Below are 20,695 nucleotides of genomic sequence, written 5' to 3'. Positions count from 1 at the left end.
GCCTTTAGCATTTTCCCATATCCTTTGCTTGTATATACGCAGATTATATATCAATATATCTCAGGAATTCAGAAGTAACAAATGATACATTATTATAAACTGAAACTGCAAATCAACAACCAATATTGATTGCTGTTTGTACAATACAGTCTTATTCACCATGACTCTCAGTCGTAAACCCTTCAAACTGTGCACATTAGTTCACTTATTATTAGCGACTCACTGATTCATCACCTGCCTTAATTCTATTCTTTGATCTTGGATTTCATTACTCATTTAAATTTCAACAATCATTCCATATCCAATATCTACTTCAAGAACCTACCTCAGCTATTGTAATCCACAGATGTCACCAGGAGCATGTAAAGAAAAAACAGTGGGAAGATTAGGTTTGAGTCCTGGCTTAAGTGTTTCCTGCCCTATGACACTAGGCACATGATCTGCTTCACTTAGCCTCAGATTCCTGATTTCTAGAAGTGGATGCTGATTATACCTGTTTCTTGAGTGTACAATTACTCTAAAATGAAATAATTCAAAAAATCATTAAAACGTTATAACACATAAATTGTTTTTAAATTTTCACAAAATTTTTTCATTATTACACTTGGAGTCTGTGCATTATCACCTAGCAGTTGAGTAACACATTGTATCCTCTTTGCCTTACCTCCCAAAATAGATTACAAGCTTTGTGAAGCTAAATAATATGTATAGTGATTTTATTATGTTCTGCACAGCTAGTCATATACCTGATTCAGTAAAATTTGATTATAGATAGATTGTTTCTCTTATTTATTAGATAACTGAATAGTTACCTAGTTTAGATGACTAGATTAACAAATGATTTTAACTTGATGGAACTTATTTGACATTTCTTTACCTCTTTTCTTCAAAAGTGATTAAGGCATTTGTCCTATTTTAGAGAATTTCTTTCTGAAACAAAACATTGGAAGAGTAAATAAATAAAACAGCCATACTCTTTTGTGATGGTAATGAAACATTGTTTTAGGGTGAAGCAGCAATAAATATCATTAAAGAGAAGACTATATGCACTGAGGAAAACTGAAACTGAGTAAGAGTTAGCCAAGAAAGGAGACAGAGGAATTTGAAAATGGTCTGACCAGGACAATCCCACACTGACAGCAATGAAAAGCTGTGGAAAACTCAGAGTTTGAGTGACCATTCTAGTTCTGACGTCTTGCACAAGTAGGTTAAACTCTGATTACAAGTTTTGTCATGTATAAAATGAGGGCATGATAACACCTGGTACATAAAAGTAGTGAAAAATTCTATCACTTGTTAATTTTACCAGAAAACAAGCTCTCTGTTTCTCTAACCTTGGAAAATTTTCTCTATAACATTAGTCTTAGGAGGAATGTACTAGAATGATCAAATCTGAATAGGTAATTAACATAATTCAACAGATATGCAGGGTCTTGGTTTTTCTTTGTGATTAACCAAAAACTAAACCTTTATCTGTTACTTATGTAGCATGTACTTATTACATGTACTTCATGTAATAAAGTACAAAAATCTCTATTAAAGCTTTATTAGATTATATCATTCCCCCAAATTAACTTGAAATCATAGATTTCCATGTAAAATGCAAAACTATAAAACTCCTAGAAGACTACATAGGAGAAAACCTAGATGACCTTGAGAATGATGACTTTTTAAATACCACTCAAAGGCACAGTCCATGAAAGAAAGAATTGGTAAGTTAGACTTCACTGAAGTTAAAAACATCTGCTTCATTAAAGATACTGCCAATAGAATGAGGAGACAAGCTACAGACTGGGAGAAAATATTTGCAAAGACATATCTAATTAAAGACTGTTATCCCAACTATACAAAGAACTCTTAAAACTCAACAGTAAGAAAACAAAAGAAAAATCAATTTAAATATGAGCAAAGGATTTGAACAGACACCTCACCAAAGAAAATACACAGATAGCAAATAAACATATGAAAAGAAGCTCAACATTGTATGTCATCAGGAAAATGCATATTCAAACAATTAAAAATTAAAACAACATGCCTATTAGAATGTTAAATCCAAAAAACCGACCACTAAATGCTGGTGAGGATATGGGGCAACAGGAACTCTCATTCATTGCTGATGGGAATGTAAAATTGTATAGACACTTTGGAAGACAATTTAGTGATCTCTTACAAAACTTACCATACTCTTATCATATAACCCAACAATTGCCCTCCAGTTTACTCAACGGAGTTGAAATCTTATGTATATACAAAACGTTTGGTCCAACACATGAAGGTTTATTCATAACTGACAGAACTTGGAAGCAACCAAGATGTCCTTCAGTAGGTGAATGGATATATAAACTTTGTTCCATCCAGACAATGAGATATTATTCAAAGTTTAAAGGAAAGGAGATATGAAGCCATGAAAAGACATGGAGGAAACTTGAATGCATATCACTAAGTGAAAAAAAACCCATTTGAAAAGGCTACATACTATATGATTCCAACTATGTGACATTCTGGAAAAGACAAAACTATGGACACAGTAAAAGATCAGTGGATGTCAGGAGTCAGGGGGGAGGGAGGGAAGAATAGGCTGAGCACAGAGGGTTTTTAGGGGAATGAAGCTACATGATGGATACATGTTTTTATACATTTGTCCAAACCCATAAACTATACAACACCAAGAGTGAACTCTAAGATAAACTGTGGATTTGGGGTGATTATGTTGTGTCAGTGTAGGTCCCTCCTCGTTCATTGCCGTCCACTCTGGTGGGGAATGTTGATAATCGTGGAGGCCGTACATGTACAGAGGAGGAGGGTAAATGGGAACTCTCCATGTTTACCATCCAATTTTGCTATGAACCTAAAACTGCTCTAAAAAATAAAGTTTATTAAAAAAAGTTTATTAAGACATCTAGAGAGGCACAAGTAAGTATAAATTAGTAATGGCTTTTAAGACAATTGCTAGGCTGGTTTTGCTAAAATTAACCTTTGAGCTTGATTCATGTGAAAGAGACAAAACCAGTGAGGTCATGAAGGTTCTACATGGCCCTTCCAATTTCTGTCCATGAACATGAAACTTTTATTTCTTTAACCCTCCTTCGTCCAATTTTTACACCCAACCTTGTTCCTGTTTGCAGGCTTTCTAAATATTGATTTTCAAATTCCTTATTTCCATAACTATCCCAACCTAATTCCAATTTATGTAACTCCATTTCTTATTTTTCTGGTTTTGGTTCCTGCCTGTATCTTGTCTCTGTTTAACTCAAAGGAACTCAGAAGTAAAAATCCTGGCCCCTTCCCTTTGCATAAACCAGAGGATGACAAATATGTTATTTAGATGGTGCTCATCTATTTTCTCAAAAAGGTTACATTTAAGCCACTTCTATAAACTTCCAGGTTAGGTTTCATTTTCAAAAATAACACTTTTTTAGTGTAATTGAAATATAAAATAATACTTTATAATGCTAAAATAGCCTGCAAAACTGTTTGGAAATTAGATATTGTATAATTTACATTATATATCCATGTATGTCTAAAATAATTATAACCAATTAATAGAAACTATACCAGCAGCAATGAGAAACACACCCATTTCATAGAAACATAGGGTTTTAGTTCCTGCCTTCCACTGAGACTGGAGGACCTGATTTCTTTAAAAGCTAACTTTGAAAAGATCTACTGGAAAAAAATAATGTAAGTGTGATAGGCCTTGGTTTTCTTGTTCTGATAAATGGCTTGTTTGATTCATATACAAATTAAGAAGATTACTCAGTTTGATTCAGTTGTCAAGAATTCCAAGCCTGTCAGTTTATCTTGGAGAACCATGAAGCAGAGACTTATCCATGAATACATACTTGGTGTCTTACTTGATCAATATGATAGTGATTGCTTATACAATCATCCTGTGAAGCAATTTCTTCACTACTCATCTTCATCACACTAAATGATGAGTAAGAATCTAAAAGTTTTATTTTCTTAAACATGCCATGCTTCAAGGACTTCTTCCCCCTACTTAAATCCTAGAAAATAGAGATTAACTGAGAAGCATTTTGGAACATTTCATGCTTGGATTTTATTTGCTCTTAAATGTTCTTCATAAACTTTTTGAAGATAGTAGAAGATTTAAGAAGCACACAGCTGACAGTAACAGAAAACCACAAGCTAGTTTAAACAATAAGAAAATGCATTATCTCCCCTAGCAGGAAATCCTAAGAACAGTTCCAGGGTTCAGTGAAAGAATAGCTAAAGCGTAAGCCAAGGGTTCTCTTCATCCTTCCACATGTGGAAGCATACCTGCGTGGCTTTCAGCTTAGTGTCTCATGGTTACAAGGTGGATACCAGAGTTCCAGTCGTATCATGTTAACTTCACAACAGTTCGCAGAAGGAGATGGAATATCTTCCTGTGTGTCTTTTGTTCTGAGGCTAAGCATTTTGAGGGGAGAATTGACAGAAAATATGTCTCATGCCATTTCTAAATCAGTCGGGAAATTGGATTGTCATAACTGATTTACGAACACAAGTGAAGAGCGTGGATATAGAAATAAATCAACATCTTTTTCTAGGAATGAATCCTGCAGGCACCGTCACTGGCTGTTGTGGAACTGAGAAGCAAAATTTTTCCCCCAGCTTTTTTTTTTTAAATTTAAATTCTATTTAGGTAACATATATTGTGTTATTAGTTTCAGGGATAGAATTTAGTGGTTCATCAATTGCATATAACACCCAGTGTCCTCCTTAATACCCATCACCCAATTACCCCATCCCCCTACCCACATCCCCTCCAGCAGCCCTCAGCTTGTTTCCTAGAGTTAAGAGTCTCTTATGGTTTGCCTCCCTCTCTGTTTTCATCTTGTTTTATTTTTCCTTCCCTTCCCCGATGTTCATCTGTTTTGTTTCTTAAATTCCACATATGAGTGAAATCATATGGTATTTGTCTTTCTCTGAGTGACTTATTTCGCTTAGCATAATACCCTCTAGTTCCATCCATGTCATTCCAAATGGCAAGGTTTCATTCTTTTTGATGGCTGAGTAACATTCCATATGTGTGTGTGTTTGTGTATTGTGTGTTCACACAATACACAAACACACACACACACATCACTTCTTTATCCATTCATCTGTAGATGGACATCAGGGCTTTTTCCATATTTTGGCTATTGTGGATATTACTGCTATAAACATTGGGGTGCATGTGCCCCTTTGAATCACTATGTTTGTATCCTTTGGAAAAATACCTAGTAGTGCAGTTACTGGGTCATAGAATTTTTCCCTAGCTTTATTGAAATATAATTGACAAATAAACATTGTATATATTTAAAGTATACAAAGTGATATTTTGATACATTTATACATTGTGAAGTATATTACCACAATCAACTAATTAACAAATATCACCACCATACATAGTTACCTTTTTGTGTGTGTGAGTGGTGAGAACACTAAAGATCTAATCTCTTAGCAAATTGCAAGAATACAACACAGTATTATTAATTATAGCCATCATGCAGTACATTAGATACCCAGAACTTACTCATCCTGCATAACCCAAAATTGATACCCTTTGACCAACATTTCCCCTTTTCCTCTAGCCCCCAGCCCCTGGAAACCACAATTCTATTTTTTAGATTCCACATATAAATGGGGTCACACAGTATTTGTCCTGGGTTCATTCTCGGCATCTCCAAAAGCCAAAATCCTTTGGCAGTTCCAGGATGTAATAGTGAGCATTCTGGACTTTTTATTTATTTATTTATTTGTTTGTTTGTTTGTTTGTTTGTTTGTTTGTTTATTTATTTATTTATTTATATTTTATTTATTTGAGAGAGAGTGAGTAGTGGGAGGACCCTGAAATCATGACCTGAGCCAAAATCAAGAGATGGATGCTCAACCAACTGAGCTACCCAGGTGCCCCAAGCATTCTGGACTTTAAGAAGCAAATTATAATTGATAATTAAGAGATATCACTTAATTGTTCTTTATCATATGTGATTAATTTTATGTACTCTTTTTATGTTTTTTCTTCACATACTAAATTTCAAAATCCTTTATTTGGAAGATGATCTATTTGCATCTTTATGTGTATTCAATATACACAAAGTAGATATGCAATAAAGATTTTTTTTTGTAGTTCATTATATTGTAATTTAATAGCTCATAAATAAAATACTCTCTTTAGAGTTTGGCATAAGAACCCTACCTCTAGTCATGAACTTCAAAAAAATAATTAGTGTTTTATTTAGGTTAGTGCAAGCTCTGTATTAATTAGTCCCCAAATGCATAAAGTTAAACAAATAGTTTATTTCTCGCCCACCAGTACTTGTCAGGTAATGTCAGTGGTGTGGTACACATTCATGCAAGCATTTCTGGACCCAGGATAAGAAAAGTTCGCCATTTTTAATTTTTAACTTTTCCTAGGGATTATCTCTCTTCCAGCCTGCTGGAATGAGCACAAAACATGGGAGGATCTTATGGACCAGACTTGGAAATGTTACAAGTCATTTTCACTCATTGGCTAGAACTTAATCATAGAGGGTCACAGCTCACCACTGGGCAAAGCTGGGAAAGGAGGCTGGTTCTCTTCCAGCAAGAGGAGAATACAGACAGATGAACTATTGACATTGAGACCATGTTTAATTCTCATAATAACCCCATGATATAAATATGATTAATACGCCCATATTGCATATGAGAAAACAGACACAGGTTAATCAATTTTTATATTATATATTTACATATACTTATACCATAAATCATCTTCTTTGCCCTTCCCTAAAGGGTACTGCCAGCCATTTAGCAGGAGACAGTTTTGGGGAAGGAAAAATATTCAGATATTGATGATATATAGACATTGGCTCAAAACTTCCTGAGATCCACCATTCAGAGTAGGGAGTTATGGAGGTCAGATAATCACTGGACTTTTGGCTTGAGTTCATCTCATAGTGGGCTCACCCTCTAATTATTTTCCTGGTTCTAGAATGCGTACTTAGAATACATGTAAAATACATGTATATGTGGTACCCAATTACAGACTGAAGGCTAGAAGAGAGTCAAATGGAAACCACTGGAACTGACTCTACCTTTGAAAAAGCCAAACCGAAGGCAATACCAAATTCCTGAAGATACTGTAGGAATTTTCACCATCATCAAGGACTTAAAAAGATAGACGGGTGGTGATTTCATCCAACTCTCCTATTTTGCCCATGTGGAAAACAGATGAGTATTCAAGAATGGAAAGAGATTATTGACTATTTAATCGGGCCCTGTCTCTAATTGCAGCTGCTGTTCCAGATGTGATTTGTTTGCTGGAGCAAATTTAACACATACCCAAACTCCAACCCCCCCCACCCCCACCGCCTTGTATCTGATATGTAGCTATCTATCTGGTGAATATTTTTTATCTCCCGACATGGCAAACTGGCTTGCTGACCAAATCCAGCCTGGAGCCCGTTTTTGAAGAGGGCTTGAGTTAAGAAAGACTTTTACATTTTTCAAAGAGTTTTAAAAAAAATAAAAGAGGGGCACTTGGGTGGCTCAGTCAGTGAAGCATCTGCCTTCTGGTCAGGTCATGATCTCAGGGTCCTGGGATCAAGGTCTGTGCGGGGCTCCCTATTCAGTGAGGAGTCTGCTTCTCCCTCTCCCTCTGCCCCTCCCCCCACTCTCTCGCAAATAAATAAATAAATATAAATAAATAAATAAATAGATAATGTGACAGAGTCCATATGTGGTCTTCAAAGCCTAAATTATTTATTATCTGGCCCTTTACAGAAAAATGTTTGCTGACCCCTTGTGGGGCTTTAAACAAAATATTTCTATTTCTGCATTGTGAGAGCTTTCTGGGCACATTTTACTGAAATGTGGGACCTGGCTGAAGGCAAGCCTCACCAGGTAATTTATGACTGTTTGCATGGAACTTCGGAGAGTTTGCCTTCTGGAAGTATTGTTTTCATTTCAAGGGGGGGAGGGGGGTGCCGAGACCTGAGATTTGGAGACATCCCTGGGTTGCTGGATAGAATGGTGCTCTTTCCCCCTGAGAAATAAATGTATTTACATTTTAAAGGGTTTACAGTAAGAACTCAGAATACTCAGGAAGGAGCAGAGTTTTTTTCCCTTCTTTCAGGAGGAAAGTTGGATATGTATATTAGCACACAGAGTTGTATATAAGCACCTCATTTTTGCAGGATTTCTCACTCACACCACTATTATGGACTGAATGTTTGTGTCCCCCTGTAAATTCATATGCTCAAGTCCTTACCTCCAATGTGATGGTATTAGGAGGTGGACATTTGGGAGGTGATTAGGTTAGATCAGCCCTCATGGATGGGATTAGTGCCTTTATAATAGACACTCCAGAGAGCTCTTTTGCCCCTTAAACCATGTGAGGACCCCAGCAAGAAGGCTCCAAGTCTTTGGCGATGAACCAGGAAGTGGTAGGGACTGCAAAAGCTCCACCTTCCCTTGGGTCCTTCTGCTTTTCCACTCCTGAGCCAGATATTTGTGTTGAGCACTGTGAAGGCTTCAGAAGGATCCTCATACCACCAAGGTCAGAGGCAACAAGAACTGACCTGGGCTTCAGTCAGCTTCTTGCTCTCTACCACCTTACATCTATCTCCCTGTCCGGATAGCCAGCTCTGTGTACCAGACACCCAAGCACCACATGCAAAGACCACAGCCTTACAGAGAACATTCAACCCATTCCTACCACCACGCACATCCAAATTCCTGTAGTGAATCCCTGTGTGTATGTGTGCGTGTGTGCGCGCGTGTGCATATTACAAATCACCTAGTGGTTCTGCTTCAGAGACACACTATGCTTATTGATTTAGCTGTCTCTGCACAGATGACATTTTTCAGTTTTCTAGTTTTGTGGAAACATGTAATAGAAATGTTGCCTTGTGATATTGCCATATGAAAAGTATGATTTTTGAAATCTATGTGTATGTGTGTGCAGTTATTCCCAAACAACTGATAGTGAAGATAGTAGCCTTTATTTGAATGGTTTTGGGGGAGCAGTGTGATTTGGGTATTTATACCCATTCTGAATTTTTGAAAATTCTATCTCGTCTATCTATCCATTGATCAATTCAACCATTGTTCATTCAAACTCTTACTGAACATTCAGCCCAGGCCACATGATGTCAACTCTTAAAAATATTATTAGCTTTCCAATAAATAAATACACTGATTTAGTTCATTTTAGTGCAATGCTGTACATTAAACACCAAATATGTATATATAATGTCCTGTGTTCCCAAGATGGTGGGAAGAAGGAATTAATGTCCCTTGAAAGGGTCAGTGAAAGCTAAAAGAAGTGGTGCTTTATAAATTAGGTTGGATTTTTTTCTTTTGTTAAGATTAGTAATACTCTGATATAATAAGTGATGATAGGCAGACTTATTTACATACTTTCCTGAAAAAAATTATGATCAAATGTCTGCTTATATATATTTATTATTTCCCAAGTTGCTTGAAAGGGATGAAACTTTCAATCTAGACTCATGGCTTCTGAATGTGATTTATTCATTTATTTTTAATAGCAAGAGCCTTTAAGATTCTGTGAACCAATTTGTTCAAACATTTCATGTGCATCTTTGATATAATATCAAGGTTTTCATTCTACATAAAGCCATTTTGCATCTAAGTTATTTGAGATACAGTACTTCTAAAAATGCACGTGCAATGCTGCCATAGTACGTTTTATTCAGAGCCACAATGTATATTCCCATTACATATAATATTAAAGACACCTCTGGGTGTATATTCGAGATTATCACAATGAAACAAGAATTTACAGTAATGCTTACTCTATTCCCCGCCCCCCCCGAACATTTATTTTGAAACTTTTGAAACCTACATGGAAGTTGCAAGAATAGTATAATTACTGATTCTAGGTGAAGGATACAGGATACGCTCCTGTTCTATATATAGAATCACCAGTTGTAAACATGTAGCTACATTTACTTTACCTGTTTGTCTTGCTAAATGTATACATTAAGAAGTATTTGTAGTTTTTTTAAACTAGAACATATATAAAATTGACTAAAAGCAGAACCACTGGGGTCCAAGCCATGGTGCTGTCCCTTCTTCCTTTGAAATGACAGGCATTACTCCAGGAGAGACTGGGAATTTTAGTTCTTCTCTGGTTACTATTATTCTTCTACAGTGTGAAGTTATGCAGTCCAACTTCTTAGGGAAGAAACTGCTTTTGATCACAAGAGTCCAATTACCTAGAAATGAACTGTGCCTGATGACCACAAGGTGGTTGAGCAGAAATGTCCTCCTGCAGAGATGTACTTTGGGGTTTCTGAGCTTTGCCTTATGTTGGCACACATTTTATATTTGGGACCCCCTACTGGTCACATAAAAACTTGTTTTACATTTGATAGTGTAGAAGAAAGAAGCAAAATTGTGAATACTTTTGTGTTTCAAATCTCATTTTCTACACAAATGACTCATAAGGATGCATGAAGCCAGAAAGTGTGACACTTCCATGTTCATGCCTTGCTAGGGCCCTCATCTCCAACAGCAAAGACTCATTTCAGTCCACTGAGCCACACTGCTCATCTCTAGTCCTAGGATGGGAGAATGAGAAGAGAAATAAATAATCCCAGCTGGACATAACCTACTTTCTTGTTTACAAGAATAAAAACCACTTCCCTGAAGCTGCTACTGTTGTTTGAGCACGTTTGCTCACAGTTGGCTGAGGCTGCGGGGTCGTGAAGGGGAACTGAAGCATATCATGCTCTTGTGTCGTATTTGACCTCTAAATGCTCACAAGGAAATCACAGAAAACACAACTTCTTTTAAAGGCGCTGACACTTTTACCTTTCCTAATCATCACTTAAACCATTGGTTTGCAACTGGGAGTAGACATCAAGATCAACTGGGGAGACTTTTTTTCCTCTTTGTTTTAGTTTCAAGCCGAAGCTCATCCAAAACCAACACAATGGATTTTCTAGGGCTTATGTGTATTTTATAAATCATCTGAGGCAATGGGTGTTTATGTAATTCTGATAAGCACTACTGGTTAAGAATCTGTAACTTAAAATATAGTAATTATCACCACAAGGCTAACAATTTTATGTTTTTTAAATTTTTAAAAAAGATTTATTTATTTGAGAAAGAGAGAGGGTGTGCCATTGGCATGTATGAGCATGCGTGGGGAAAGGGGCCGAGGGAGAGGGAAAGAGAATCTCAAGCAGACTCCCTGCTGAGTGCAGAGCCTGACACTGGGCTTGATTTCACGACCCTGAGATCATGACCTCAGCCAGAACCAAGAGTCGGACGCTTAACTGACTGAGCCACCCAGGTGCCAAGGCTAACAGTTTTAGACTGACATTTGCAAAAGAGCTAATTGTTTATTTTTCAGTAGTATTTGAGGGTTGGAGAATATTTGGTTACCTAAAAGTTTTCATAGTTCTTGACCTCTGATCTATTCTTATTTTCAATGACTGTATAGCTTTTAAGATTTTGGATCCCAAGCTAAATAGTATATAAATCTTCCATACTAAAACATAAAATATTTCCAAAGCTTATGACTCTTTCATGTTAATTACTTATATTTCCCATTGCTCAATCAGTAAGTATCCAGATACTTTTGGAACATGCACTTAAAATCTTTAATTAAAATAAGTCTTTCTGATTTTTGTAAAAATCAGAAATCTTCAACACTAACATACCAGTAATAAATACATCATTATATAAATACAATATATTCACTTACTCATTCATCCATTCATTTATCCTATAAATATTTATTGAATGCATACTTCCTGCCAACCATGTTTCAGGAACTGAGAATGTAGCCTTGAAAAAATTAGATAATGTTCTGACCATTCACGGCTTACATTAGTGTGTATTTAAGGGGGGAAGCAGGCAGTAAGCAAACAATACATAAAATTATAAAGAAGTGCTTGTAGAAAATAAAGCAGCAAAGGGGTTAGGAAAAACTGGGGGCCAGGAGGTCTAATTCATGCAGAATGGTTAATAAAGGCGTTAATGATAAGGTGACTTCCAGTAAGGAGGGAGTGAATCATGTGGATGTCCAGGAGAATGTTATTCTAGCCAGAGGAAACAGCAAGTGCAAAGGAGCTCCAGGAACAAGAGGGCAGGAAGATGGAATGGAATGAGCAAGAGGGGTGGGGAGGTGGGGAGGAGATTAATATGGTCAGGGTCAGGAAGGTTGTAAAAAATAATTTTAAGTTGTATCAGTTTAGTAGGGTTGCTGTAACAAAGTACCACAAACTATGGTTTAAACAACAAAGTTATTGTCTCACATTTCTGGAGGTCAGAAGTCCAAAATCAAAGTGTCTTCAGGGTTGGTTCCTTCTGAGGCTGTGGTGGGGAATCTGCTGCAGGCCTTTCTCCAGGCTCCCATGGTTTGTTGCCAATCTTTGGCATTCCTTGGTTTGTAGAAGCATCACTCCAAACTCTCCCTTCACCTTCACATGGTATTCTCCCTGAATATGTGTTTGTCTCCAAATTTCCCCTTTCTATTAGGATCCACTCTACTCCAGTATGACCTCATTTTAACTAATTACATCTGCAATGACCCTGTTTCCAAATAAGGTCACATCGTGAGGTACTAGGGGTTAGGACTTCAACATATGAATTTGGGGGGACACATTTCAATCAATAACATAGTCCATGGTAAGGACCTTCTTTGTGACACTAAGGTAGGAAGTCACTGGAATGTTTTGAGACGAAAAATACTATGATCTGCCTTACATTATAAAAAAAGATCTGTTTAGCTGCTCTTTGGATAGTAGACTGCAGTCAGGCAGTGGTGTAAGCAGGGAAGCCTGGCGATGGGGATGTGGTGGTCTCAACCAGGATGCTAACCTGTACAGTGCTGTGAAGTCTGGCTTCTAAGTATATTTTAAAGATATCACTAACAAAATTTCTAAGAGGTTAGATAAGAGGTGTTGAAGGAAAGAAGTCTCGGATTGATCCAGGAAGACTGAGCATAAGCAGGTACTTGGTGGACAACCGGTACTTTGGATATGTTGTTTGGGTTGCTTACTAAACACCCAAGTGGAGAATGTTGAACTGGACATAAAGTCTGGAGTTCAAGGTGAAGATACAAACTTGTGAGATGTCCACATGTAGATTTTTAAAATCAAGAAACTGAATGAGGAATGATGTTGAGCACCTGCTAAACAGGTTTTTGACCATTTGAATAGTCTTTTCTTAAGGTTCCTATTCAGGTCATGTGTTCATTTTTCACATTGGGTTGTCTTTTCCTTATTGATTTGAAAGTGTATATTCTGTATATCCTGGACACAAGTTCTTTGGCAGATATAAGTGTTGTGAATATCTCTTCCTTTTCACTCACTTACTGGCATCTTTTCATAAACAGAAATTCTTAATTTTAACAAAATCTAATTGATTTTTTATGGTTCTGTTATTTGTATCCTCTTTGGGCATTTGTTCTCTACCAAAGGTCATGAAGATTTCCTCCAAGAAAAATTTATTTTTCTATATTTAGGTTTATGATCCATCTTGAATTAATTTTTATGTATGGTGTTTAGGTAAGGATCAACATTTACTTTTTCCCATAGGGATAGCCGATTGATTCAGTACCATTTATTGAAATTCTTATCCCCACAGAAATTTGTATAAGAATATCTAAATACATAGCAATTACTACTTCCTAGAAATATCATATTTTACCAGATAGCTAGTTAGATCATCCCTTGGCAGTCAAGTGAGTTATGTGGTCAGACTCTAATTTATCTATTGTTCCCCAATATATGAGAGTGATCCTTAAATTAAATTAAGCTTGTAGGAAGGAATTTGCTTTTTGCAAGTGAAAAAGGTTATGTCAGTCATGTTTACTGTTGACCCCAGGCAGAAGGTTCTCTTAGCAGAGGTGCATGCTCCCTTCCAGCTTTCTTATGCTGTCTCTTTCTTGTAAGGACCTTCCTGAAGATGCACAGGAGTAGCAACATGCCCTAATATCCTGACATTTTTCTGCCAAGTCCCATAAAACATCAGCCTTTGTATGCACGTGCAGAACACTGCTCAGAAGGGAATGATGAACACATCACGACCTCCCTCCTCCCATCCCATTTCGACTCTGCTAACAAAATGAGTAATAAAAGTGAAGTCATTTTTTAGATGTAAGCAATTATCAAGTAATGCTACTGAGGTCTCAACCTTAGTTCATCTCAAGGCTCTTTCAAACTATATATGTCATATTGTAAATATAAAAAAATAAGTATCAATGACTTTTCTCCACAATATATCGAGGAGTATCTAATAATTTCATAAATAATGGTGGATCTATTTGGAAAAAAATTCTCACTATATCTTGCTAGAGGTTGTTTGGCCCCTGTAAAAATTACTGTTAGGTTTCATATGTTAATTGAATGACTTAGTATCTACAAGGGGGTGGGGTGGGGTGACACATTATTTTGAAGGATAGCAATTCAGATTTTGAGATTATACTATCAACAACTCAGAATAGACTGTATCAAGTGTGGTAATTTGGGCAGGAGAGGTTTATATAATAATCTTGGAAACTAAGATACCTAATTAGTCTTTCATGAAAAATGTGAATTAACCTGTGTCCAAATATAAAGTGAATCTTTTACTCCTTCCAAAATTATCCCTTGTAAAAAAGAGTCACCTTCTATCTAACAAAAATCTTTGAGATTAAGTCAGTCTTCCAATTAATGGATTTAGAACAATAAAGCATTGTTTGGAGAAGACATATGATCTTAAAATCTCTATTATGCCAATTCAGAATCTCATAAAGTTCCGTTGACAATCAGCTTAAAAATAAAAAGGAGACAGAGGACTTTAACATAGATTTATTAGTTACGCAGATTATTTCTGTGTGTACAACCTCAAAATTTTAACTATCAAAAGTCATTGTATGAGTCATTAAAATCTAAGTATTTACTGTCTTTTTGACTGGGTTCTTATGGTTTGGAACAGAATTTCTAGGGATTAGCATCAGACATGTTGAGAAACTGGAATATCATCCAACTGTGATGGAAGAAAACCAATTACGTAAATAAATCCATGAGTGAACGTAGTGACAGGAGACAGTGACGCAGCCATGTGAAAAATGTGAACGAGTAGAATATCCTCAGTTACTACTACATATGCCTCAGTTTCGCTGGACTGCTTCCACCACCCAACTAAAATTTACTAAATGTAACATATTAAAATTGGCCAATTTTTATTTTTTTAAATTTTTTGTTGGAAAGAGAAGGAACAATTGTAAAACGACATAGTGGATGGCTTTAGTGCTTATGTTGGCCGCCTCACAGAATCTCAGTGTCAGAAGGAAACTCGCTCTTGGCCATCCTTTACTACTGTATGCTCAGCAGTACCCAGGAGACAGGTAAAAAACATTTGTTGAAAGAATAAACTGCAAGAAAACAATTGCCACGTTTTTACTAGTTGTTGACAATCCCTTTTCAGTTTATAGGGAGATGGACTTGGAGGAAAGCAGAGGGGCTGAGGACTGTTGTCTGAAAGGCTTGCGGGAAAACCAAATCATCTATATTCAGTATCCATTAATATTCTAAATCTGTGTCCAAATAACATTGATATCCGTCTAAACTATTTACACATGCCAATAATCCCACTGGATACTTATATCCTCTTATGTGTATTCATTTTCACTGAAAGCACAAAACCCAAAGGATTTTTGGAGGTTTATGAACCTAAATGTTTGCAATTATATTTAATTTCAATGGTAAAGAAATGTCAACTTCTTTTCATGTCTATCCAAAATGTTAGAGCTTGAATTGCAAAAGGTAGCCAAGCAAATTTAAACATATTAGTATTTCATATTCTTAAAGTCTTGGCTTTTCTCTGTGGTAAACAATGATATAAATTCTAAGAAGAGTAAGAAGAAAAATCAATTGGATACATACATGTTATAATTTCTGAGCTGTTTTCATGTGCCAGTCATTTTCTAAACATGCCTCATGTGTAACTCAATCTCATAATCCAGTGAGATGGGTTCCATTAACCTGGAATTAGCACAGAGCAAGGAGGGTGAGCATCTTCCCAGCTTTGCGCACCAAGTGATGGAGCCCGGACTGGAACCCAGGCACTGACACCAGGGCCTCCATACTCACAACATAGTCCAGCCTCTTGGCAGGGACCCAGGAGCCTGTCATCACCCACGTAATTCACATAGTGGACGCATTTGGTCACTCGTATCAGGGAAGGTCCATTCTAACCAGCTAGTCTGTATTACTCCCGTGCTGGGTGGGGCCAATTTTTTGGCTGTTATTCCCGTGCCAGAACAATTCTCATTAAAAAATTGTGCTCATGGTCTGGGTGCCTGAGTGGCTCGGTTAAGCATCTGCCTTCAGCTCAGGTCATGACCCTGGGGTCCTGGGATGGAGCCCTACTCCATGGATGGAGCCCGCTTCTCCCTCTCCCTCTGACCCTCCCCCTGCTCATGCTCTCACTCGCTACTCTCTCTCAAATGAATAAGTAAAAAAAAACCTTTTAAAAAAAGTGTTCATGGTGTAGCATATAAAAAATAATTTAAAAAATAGTATTTTTAAGAACTTTTTTTCATAATATACTCTCCCCATTTGATGCTATATATTTTTTAAGATTTTATTTATTTGACAGAGGGAGAGATAGCAAGAGCAGGAACACATGCTGGGGAAGTGGGAGAGGGAGAGGCAGGCTTCCCACCAAGCAGAGAGCCCGATGCGGGGCTGGATCCCAGGACCCTGGGATCATGACCTGAGCCAAAGGCAGACACTTAACGACTGGGCCACTCAGGCGCCCCCCATTTGATGCTATTTTATAAAAGAATGTCTTGAGGCTTTGGATTCCCATTTTACTGACAATGAAAAGGACAGGAGGTTGTGTTATGTCCAAGATCACAATGTAGCCTTTGATCATGGCACAAGTCCAATTATTTCAACTCTTAAACCCTGAAATTTATTAAACATAATCAGGTTTTACAAATACAAAATATATATAACCTAGGAATCTCAGGTTCTTCTATAAGGAGATTAGATAGCAATCTGATCTTTCTCAAGTCTGTTTAAACTCATTGTATATTTCTATAATGACAACTCACAATTTAATAAAAGGAAAAATAATTCGTGGAGGATCAGTCTTAGCTGTCTTCTTTGCTTGCACAAGGAACTATTAGTGTTGAAAACAAAATATAAATAGTAAAAATAATAAATTACATGTTTTCAATTAATTTATTTTAGAAAATCAAAGGTTTACAATTGGTGCCTTAAGGCAAAATTTCATGAATTCAACAAGTTAGTAATACAGACTTTCAAAAACCTTTACAGATTTAGTCCAAAGTAGAAAATTATTTTTTGCCCACTCTTGGACTCAGACACATTCAGAAAAAATATATATTTATAAAAATAAAATGGCAAACCTAATCCCACCAATTAAATGATAGTCTCAATATCCCACACTGGTTTATTTGAACAATGTCTGCATAATAAGAATAGCTAAGTAGTTCTCCCTGTCCTACCTCCATATCACATGAAGCAATGATGAAAATACGTAAATTGCTTTTTAGCAAACCCAAACCAGAAAAGCCCCTGAAGCAAAACACAAGAAACCAACAAAAATCCACTAAACAAAAATAATATAGATGTTTAACTACTCACATAGGTTCCTTCAACCTCTAGACATCTGGCTCTTAATGCTATTTCTAAGTCAGATACTGGGGAAGCACTAGGGGTGAGGAAGAAAATAAAAATTTAGGTCTAATACACTTCAAACAAGTTTCAAATAAAGTAGCTAGAGAAATATTAATGTGTATGATGAAGAAAACAAAAAGGATTGCAAGCTATAATGGGGTGCATAGCTTGAAAAAAATATGTACTTTCTTTCTCCGAAATATAATTAAATATTGTCTGAGCATCAGACTTATCAACAGTAAGCCATCTAGAATTCTGAATTTTAGGATTTAGAAATAGAATTTATTGCAACTGAAAGAAAAGGCAAAACTCTAACTTACTGGAGGATATTCTCATTAATATGTAATCATAAGATGATTCACCAGTGAATTAAGATATCTATATTCTACTACTAGATTCATTAAGAAATTAAGTTATTTGGGAGTACTTTCTCCTGAAATGAAAATAGCATTCCTAGTTAAGTGCGGATACCATATCAAAGGGAAAAGCATACTAGTGAACAAAAATTTTAAATTTGTTTTGTGAGGAGTCTGATAATATCCTAAAGTAGAAATAAATAAAAAACAAAATTCTAATGCAAAAAGAAAGATTATTCACTTATAAACCATCTACACATTTTGTTTTCCTAATAGACACTTTGGAACATGAATAGGATATGGGGCAACGTAGAGAGCTGTGAAAAAGGTAACAAAGAACTAAGGCATTAATTTATTAACAAGCAAATCTCAGAATACAAAGATGGCTGGACTTTTGTTTGTTGATACATACTGAGTTTTTACTTTTTTATCTTTCTCTACTGAGTTCTTTCATTTATAAGTGATGCCTGAGAAAGGCCAAAAATGTGCAGATGAAGGACATCTGATAATGATAAACATGAAGAAGAAAACCATGACATTTTCTGTAATTTCCTACTGTCCCTGATGGAGACTAAGTTTTACCTTCCATACTAGATTAGACTCGAGTGAGGCATTGTACTCACCTAAGCTTTTTTTCACTGCTGCAAAACAAGCTTGACCACTGGGAACATTAATATTTATCTTCCAAAAGAACCCCTCATTACTCTTTGGAGAGGAATCTACTTGTTAAATTAATAGCATTTAATTACAATATGCTAAAAGAGCACATGGATACAATAAAACAATTGCTAGTAACTTCCTAGTACTTAGATACAAGCTTCAGTTTAGCTGTGATCAGCATGGCACCAGAAGTAACCAACAGCTGCTTTGAGGACCAAAGCCCTAAACAACTTCAATATCAGGACCATGAGTTGCATATTTTTAAAGTGATTAAGAATTTTTCAGTGTTTAACAAAAACCATTCTAATCATCACCCACACAATGGTCATCTAATAAAAATCCTAAACTTAGTTACAATGAAGGGCTCAAAAATAATCTACAATAAACACACCATAATGTTGCTTAAAACAATGCCAATTTTTATACATTACTCAGGATAGAATTCCTATGTTATATTATTAGAGAGAGAAGATGAGAGGTCACTGGCTGAAATGGGAGTCAGAACTGAGAGGATGGAGAAGGTAACTGGCAGATCTCTTAATCACTGGATTATCATAAATTTTGTTGACAGGTTGATTATGTCACTCATTACTCATTATGAACATACACATGCCCATAAAATTACATAACAGACATGTCAATAAATTTTATATGTATATGTAAATATACTGTGCATGTGTGTGTATATTATACACACAGATACACCCATATCATAAGTTACCATAACGTTGCCATACCATAAACATAAAAAATATGATATATATTACTTTTTAAAAAGCAGTAGGAGCTTTTTCTCAAAGGAAATTTTTAGAAGAAATTCCAATATATAAAACAGAGACCCGCCCCTTCCTACAGTGACCACTGAGGCACTTGCTAAGCATGTCTCAGGGCATGGTTTGAAATGAGTGTTCCAATCAAATCCATTTATTTTGCAAAGATTAAACATAAGACTGTTTTTACCACTCTATAGACCCATATGAAATTTTCAATAATGTAACTGAGTGTAAAGTTAAAAAGGAACATTTTCTCTCCTTTAAAAGTAGTAACTAAAAATAAAATTGCTATGCTATATAAAACCAAATTGTTTCTAAGTCATAATCTTAATTTCATCCATGGAAAAAGTTGTTAGTTCTCCTTAAAGTGCCTAAATTTTAAAGACTTAATTTTGCCCATGTAAATCTTACCTAAAATATACGAGAACGAATGAATGGTAGGAGGTGAAGGTATTGTTTTTCTTTATCAAGCATGTATCTTCTACCTGATTGACCAATTTAAATATTCTGCCCAAGAATTTTAATTGTGTCACAGAATACTCAGAGAAACATGCAAGAGAATTGATCTGCTATAACATCCATAAGGTGAACTCTGATGGAGTGTCTTCATTTTTTTTAGGACACATTTCATCTCTTTGCTCCAACCATTTCCCCATTTATGAAGGCCTACTTTAATCCATGCAAGCTGATATTAGCAAAATACAAATAACATATTCTCTTTTTTAAAGATCATGATTAAATGTCTAAATTCAATAAATAGACTCTTTAATAATTTGAAATCCTATCAAATATTCTGCACTAGCAAAATCTCAATCTTTCTTCTTCTCCAATACATCTTTGGGTCCTTGCACTGTAGGCACTAGGACGTCTCCACTCCTTGGCTCCTGTTCTTTGCTCTCTTCTGTTGGTTCCTGGCTTTCAACTTCACTTGTGGATACTTCGTACCGTTCCTCAATGTAACCCCCATCTGTGTCAGCTGTGTAAATGCCATAGCACATGATACTGATGACCCCCAGTGGAAGGCCAAAGAGAAAGCAGCCCATAAGTGGAGAGCTCTTGAAGACAGACTGTGGGAAGATAATCACAATTCAGTTCTCCTCCTATGCTTTCTGGTATAAAATACATGAACAATTTTATTTTATTTATTTATTCATAAGAGACAGAGAGAGAGAGAGAGGCAGAGGGAGAAGCAGGCTCCCCGCGGAGCAGGGAGCCCGATGCAGGGCTCGATCCCAGAACCCTGGGAGCATGACCTGAGCTGAAGGCA

General features: G+C 36.3%; 1 protein-coding gene across 3 annotated transcripts in view; it reads right to left on the bottom strand.

The window, feature by feature from the left end:
- Positions 1 to 887: 887 nt before the first annotated feature.
- The window catches only part of TMX3 (thioredoxin related transmembrane protein 3), a 59,437-nt gene continuing 39,629 nt past the window's right edge, over positions 888 to 20,695 (bottom strand). For 2 of the 3 annotated variants that reach the window (XM_045886573.2, XM_045886574.3), the window contains one exon: positions 17,167 to 20,495. In XM_045886573.2, the coding sequence (XP_045742529.1) occupies positions 20,238 to 20,495 (258 nt within the window). In that variant the 3' untranslated portion in view covers positions 17,167 to 20,237. Of the gene's footprint in view, positions 931 to 17,166; positions 20,496 to 20,695 lie in introns of those variants that run through there. The other variant, XM_054510269.2, reaches the window with a different exon arrangement.

This window comes from Mirounga angustirostris, unplaced genomic scaffold (assembly GCF_029215605.1).
Source record: "Mirounga angustirostris isolate CCGP_5_RB_7025 unplaced genomic scaffold, mMirAng1.0.hap1 SCAF_14, whole genome shotgun sequence".
Taxonomy (NCBI): domain Eukaryota; kingdom Metazoa; phylum Chordata; class Mammalia; order Carnivora; family Phocidae; genus Mirounga; species Mirounga angustirostris.
The sequence above is the reverse complement of the archived record's forward strand: the minus strand, read 5'-3'. Positions and strand labels throughout refer to the sequence as shown.